At 33.0% G+C, this 5,809-nt stretch overlaps 1 protein-coding gene across 1 annotated transcript in view; it reads left to right on the plus strand.

Annotated features, from left to right (window-relative positions):
- LOC107608522 (glycine-rich protein DOT1-like) overlaps positions 5,596 to 5,809 on the plus strand; it is an 846-nt gene continuing 632 nt past the window's right edge. The window contains exon 1 of the mRNA XM_016310288.2: positions 5,596 to 5,762. Coding sequence (XP_016165774.1) covers positions 5,654 to 5,762 — 109 coding nt within the window. The 5' untranslated portion in view covers positions 5,596 to 5,653. The remainder of the gene's footprint in view (positions 5,763 to 5,809) is intronic.

A 5,809-nucleotide genomic window follows, 5' to 3' on the forward strand; every position in this document is an offset into this window, starting at 1 on the left:
TCCGCGTCGCCGACACTGTCGACTGGGCCAGCTGAGGGAGAGTGAGAGATGAATGAGAGAGCTCACGATGGAGAAAGGGGAGATGCCGCCACTGTACCAGTCGCCGTTGAGCCCACCGAGCAGAAGCCCATCGCCACCATTCGTGTCTCTATCACCGTCCGAGAAGTTTCTATGGCTGTTGCCGTCGAGCTCACAAGTGAGAGAAAGAGAGTTCGCAGGTGAGAGAGGAAGGTGTTGCGCCGCTGTTCGTTGCTGCGCAGCCACCGCCACGCCTTGTCGTCGCCAAAGTTGCCACCGCCGCGTCTCATCTCCGAGGGGAAGCCTTGCCTACGCTGTTGCGAAACTGGGACAGATTCACCAGTAACTCTGCTTCTTGCTTTCTTGAAATCTGTTCCACTTCTATTCTGTTCCACTGTTCTAATTATTGTTGGTGTCTCTGCTGTCTTAATCACTCGGATTAATGCTACTTCCGCCAGAACAGATTTTCTTGTCTGATTTCTACTTCTTGCGGCTCCACCATTCTGTTTTTCTATAGCTGCAGTGAGTTTTCGATCTAGAACCCTTATCATTATTGTTGTTATATGCCTATTCTGATTCGATTTTTGATATATGTCCTTGTCTTGGGTTTCTTGAAACTGTTTCAGTCACTGTAATTGCAATTTTTATTGACACGGCTATTATAAGAGGCGTCGGGGCTGTTGCTGTTCCCATGGGGTTATTGTTGTCACTGTTGCCATTAATTAAAAGGAAAGGGAATTATCACGATAAGTTACGCGGACTCAGCTAACTGAGGTAGGGGTTTTTCTTAAATTTATTTTATAGTACAGGATTGTTATAAATAGATATTGAGGTGAGAAATATACTTTTGTGATTATGTTTGTCTTGTGGTTGTTTGCTAGATTGAATTACTGATTGCCTGGGTGGTGTGCGGTTATTAATAAGAAATTGGTTTGTAATGTTATTGAGTTGATTATTATGAAAAATGGTTTTTCTTGGTTACGGAATTAATTTGATAATGAAGTTAATTTGATAATGTAAATGTATTGGCTTTGGAAATGATTTGAGATATGAGAATGAATTGATTTTGAAAGTGGTTTAGTTTTGAATTAGTTTGATTTTATAAATGATTTAATATTGGAGCTGGTTTGATTTTGATAAAGATTTATTATTGGCATTGGTTCGATCTGAAAATAATTTGATATTAGAACTGGTTGAATTTTAGAAAAATAATTAAGATTTGGAAATGATTGAGAAAGGTTTGAGGGATGTTTGGATGGGACCCGAAAAGGGTGGCAGAGTCCGAGTTTTAGAGGAGATGCTGTCGAAACTTTATAAAATTGGAAGTTTCGTTTGAAGTAATTATTTGAAAGGATTTGGTTTAAACATTATATGTTTTAAGATTGATTTATTTAGAAAAGAAAGAATTATATTATGAATTGGGATTGTTGATGAACGGAATGGAAAGAAGGATGATGAGAATTGACTTTGAAATATGATTTTTGAATGAATTTGGAAATGAGATAAGGATTGACGAATGATGATGATATTGAGAATGACTTAGATATTGATGAATGATGGATGAATTGTTCATATGGCTTATGAATTTGAATTATCTGAGACACGAGTTTTCCTGGGTAGACGCAGTGGCTTGCCACCACTTGCTTCAGGTTGAGACTTGATACTCTGTTGACCCTATGACGCAAGGGTGACTGGACACTTATAAATTCCCGGGAATGGTACCCCCATTGAGCGATTTGATATATATATATATGAGAAAAAGCTATGCATATACTCATGGGGATGCGCGTCGAGGGACAGTCCAATGGTCTAGCAAACCGGACTTGTCGGGTTGGCTGTATAACCGACAGATGAACTCATTAGCCATAGGACAGGCATGCATCATATGCATTTGTATGCTTTGCTTGGGTTTTGAATTTGTTTTGGTTTGCCTAATTGTTACTGTTATTAACTGCTACTTGAGCTATTTGCTGTAACTACTATCTAAACCTGTAATTTTCTTGCCTGTTTTACCTGTGTTTGTCCTGGTGTGCTACTTTTGAGAATGAGCTTTGGTGCTGAATTGATGATTGTGTTGATTGATTGCGTTGTTGGTTTCTGATTAAGACTTTCTTATAAGAAAAGAAAGTTTTTGGATTTCTGGATATTTAAATATTGATTTTCAAAAAGGGTTTTTTGGATTACTAGCTATTGATTTTTAAAAGATTCAACGGACGAACAACAATCACTGAGCTTAGAAATAGATTTCTCTTTAAATATCTTATTATGACAATTCTGAAACCCTGTGGTGAGACCGTGTGGTTAGGTTCTCATCTCCTACAACTTTACTTTTTCAGGATACGGGCGACAAAGCCTCAGAAGAGCTATATTCGTTTTCTGTTTATTCGACATTAATTTGTATTACCTCAGTTTTTATTTTTCCCTTACCTTTATTTTTATAAATTTTTGTAAGAGGGATAGGAGTTGTATGATTCGTATGTATATAATATGTATAAGTTACTTGAGTAAGAAGTTTTGTACATGTATATGCTTGTCTTGTTTTATTTAAAAAGTATTCTTTTTTCGGTTTTCAAAAAGAACATTGACACGATTTCGAGTCAAAGGCTCCTATTTTATTATTAAGTATATGAAGTCGTTGTAATACTTCTTGTTATCAGAGTAGCACAGCCGGAAGCGTGACATTCTGATAGTGAGGGTGTTAAATTAGTGATACTTGTGCCTTGACTTTGAAAAAAGATCGAGTTGGTGTCTGTGCTTTCTATTTATAATCTCCAAATTGAAAATATTCGAGGTCAGGGGTATGATGGTGCTAGCAATATGAGAGGGGAATGGAATGGTTTACAAGCTTTATTTCTCAATGATTGCCGACAAGCATATATATTATGTCCATTATTTTGCTCATAGATTGCAGTTAGCACTGGTGGCTGCTTCAAGGGAAGTACTTCAAATTCATTAATTTTTCACACAATTGACTTCTATTGTCAATATTGTTGGTGCATCTTGCAAACGACATGATGAACTACAAGAAACTCAAGAAATTGAAAATACAAAATTGATTGCCAATGATGAGCTAGAAACAGGTCAATGTGCAAATCAAATGGGCACTTTACAAAGAGCTAGAGATATAAGATGGAGTTCTCACTTTCATTCTGTTTGTAGCTTGATAAGAATGTTTGCAACTACTCATAGCATTCTAAATAACATTATGATGATGGTACAACTTCTGCTCAAAGAGCTGAGGCTTATGGTGTCAATAAAGTGCTATCCTCGTTTGAATTTGTTTTTTTGTTACATTTGATGAAGGAAATTATGGGATTACTAATATTTTGTGCCAAGCATTACAACAATAATCTCAAGATATTTTGAATACAAAGCATGTTGTTTCCACATCAAAACTACTTTTTCAAAAATTGAGGGATAATGGTTGGTGCAATTTACTTGAGATTGTTAAGAAGTTTTGTGAGAAACATGAAATTGACATCTCTGATATGAGTACACAATAGACGGTTGGAAGAGGTCGATCTCGTTAACCAAAGATAACAATCGAGCATCATTATCGAGTAGATGTGTTTTTGGCAGCAATTGACTCTCAAATTCAAGAGTTAAATAGTAGATTATTTCCATGGAGCTTTTGACTTTAAGTACTGTTTTGGACCCTAAAGATAATTTTAAGTTGTTTAATATTCAAAATATATGCAAGTTAGCTGAAAAGTTTTATCCTTCAGATTTTTCTGATTATGAAAGGATTCTTTTGAATGCTCAATTGCAACATTATGCATTTGATATACCGAATCATCTAAAAGATGTTGGGACACTTTCTGAGTTATGTCAAAGATTGAAAGAAACGGAAAAATCAAAAACTTATCATTTGGTTGATAGACTGATTCACAATGTCTTGACTCTTCCAGTATCTACAACAACAACAGAAAGAGCTTTCTCGATAATGAAAATTGTTAAAACAAGGCTTTGGAGTAAAATGGCAGACGAATTTCTTACAGATAATTTAGTCATTACATTGAGAAAGAAATTGCAGCTACTTTCAGTACAGATTCAATAATAGATGACTTTGAATCAAGAAAAAAACGTCGAATTCAATTGTCTATGTAAGTTGCAAATTTTAATTTATTTCAGCTCTAATAATATTGTTACTAATTTTTTTATTGCATAAGTTATGGTTGTGATTTAAATTATTTGCATAAAGGTTGAAGCATAATACATTTTTTAATAATTTTACAGGAAACGTCTAAAAAAATATATAATTATTTTTAACTTTTTTTTGTTAAAATAAAAAACTAAAAAAAATATTAGCCTGTTTTAAATATTGTCTACGTTCGTCCTCGGTTGCTTGCATTATATATGCATGATGCAATACCATTTGGCATATATATTCCCAAGCGGCAAGGCCACTTGCCAGTTGCCATGGTTACATGAACTTGCTTACCTAACTTTTTTCCACACGTCCTATTATTCACATTTTATGCTCTAAAGTCGAGAATGTCTCAATCGGTGTTGATAAGCTTTGTTGACCCTTAATTTCATGCAATAATCCAAATAATAATGTTTTCGATCGGTTGTATTTAAGGGTATCAAAATCGAAAATATTCAAATTAAATAAATAAGTTATAATTTTATCTTATCCTTGTGGTTTTAAGAGTTTAGATAGATGGACATAAAATCATGGTCTAAAATCATACAAAGACTTTATCCTAATTAAATCAATTTATCTACTTGTTATATTTAATTTATTTAATTTTTTTTCAAATAAATTTATATCCTACAATACAATACATGTCTATTTTTAGCATCAAACGGTTACTAGATAGGGCCTTAGCGTCACTCTAAGCCCTAAGGAGAGGAAAAGACAAATGAACACGTTCATATTATTCATCAATATGACTTCTCTCATTTAATTTTTCATCACCTTTGATTTATCATTTTTTTCATTTATCACTATAAATAGTGTGGACAAATGCATAGTTCATGTACTTTCACTGCATATCTTTTAATTAATCACAATGGCAAATATGAATACTAAGCCCTTTTTGATCTTTATATTTTAAAAATTTGTAATTAAATCTTTAAAAAAATTAAAATTTACAATTTAGTCTTCATCGGTCAAAAAATATTGATTTAATAGAATATTCTCAGAATATACTAAAAATATTCTGTTAAAATAAAGATATACTGAGAATATTTTGTTAAATCAAACACTTTTTGAATGATGAGGACTAAATTGTAAATTTTAATTATCTTTAAAAATCTAATTATAAACTTTTAATGTGTAGGAATTAATTTGTAATTTTATTAAAAATATAGAGACTAACAGTGTAATTTAACCTTAAATCAATTTATCTATTTATTTTATTTTATTTTTCAAATAACTTTATATCCTAAAATACAATACACGTCTATTTTTAGCATCAAAGGGTTACTAGATAGGGCCTTAGCGTCACTCTAAGCCCCAAGGAGAGGAAAAGACAAATGAACACGATCATATCATTCATCAATATGACTTCTCTCATTTAATTTTTCATCACCTTTGTTTTATCATTTTTTTTCATTTATCACTATAAATAGTGTGACGGAGAAACGCATAGTTCATGTACTTTCACTACATATCTTTTAATTAATCACAATGGCAAGTATGAATACCAAGCCCTTTTTCTTTTTCTGCTTGTTTTGCACATTGTTGCTCATCTCTGCTGAGGTAGCAATTGATCAACCATCCAAAGATGAGGAACAAGGTATATATGTAAAATAATAATTCGCAAATAAATTTTAAAAATACTAT

Source organism: Arachis ipaensis, chromosome B07 (assembly GCF_000816755.2).
Source record: "Arachis ipaensis cultivar K30076 chromosome B07, Araip1.1, whole genome shotgun sequence".
Classification (NCBI taxonomy): domain Eukaryota; kingdom Viridiplantae; phylum Streptophyta; class Magnoliopsida; order Fabales; family Fabaceae; genus Arachis; species Arachis ipaensis.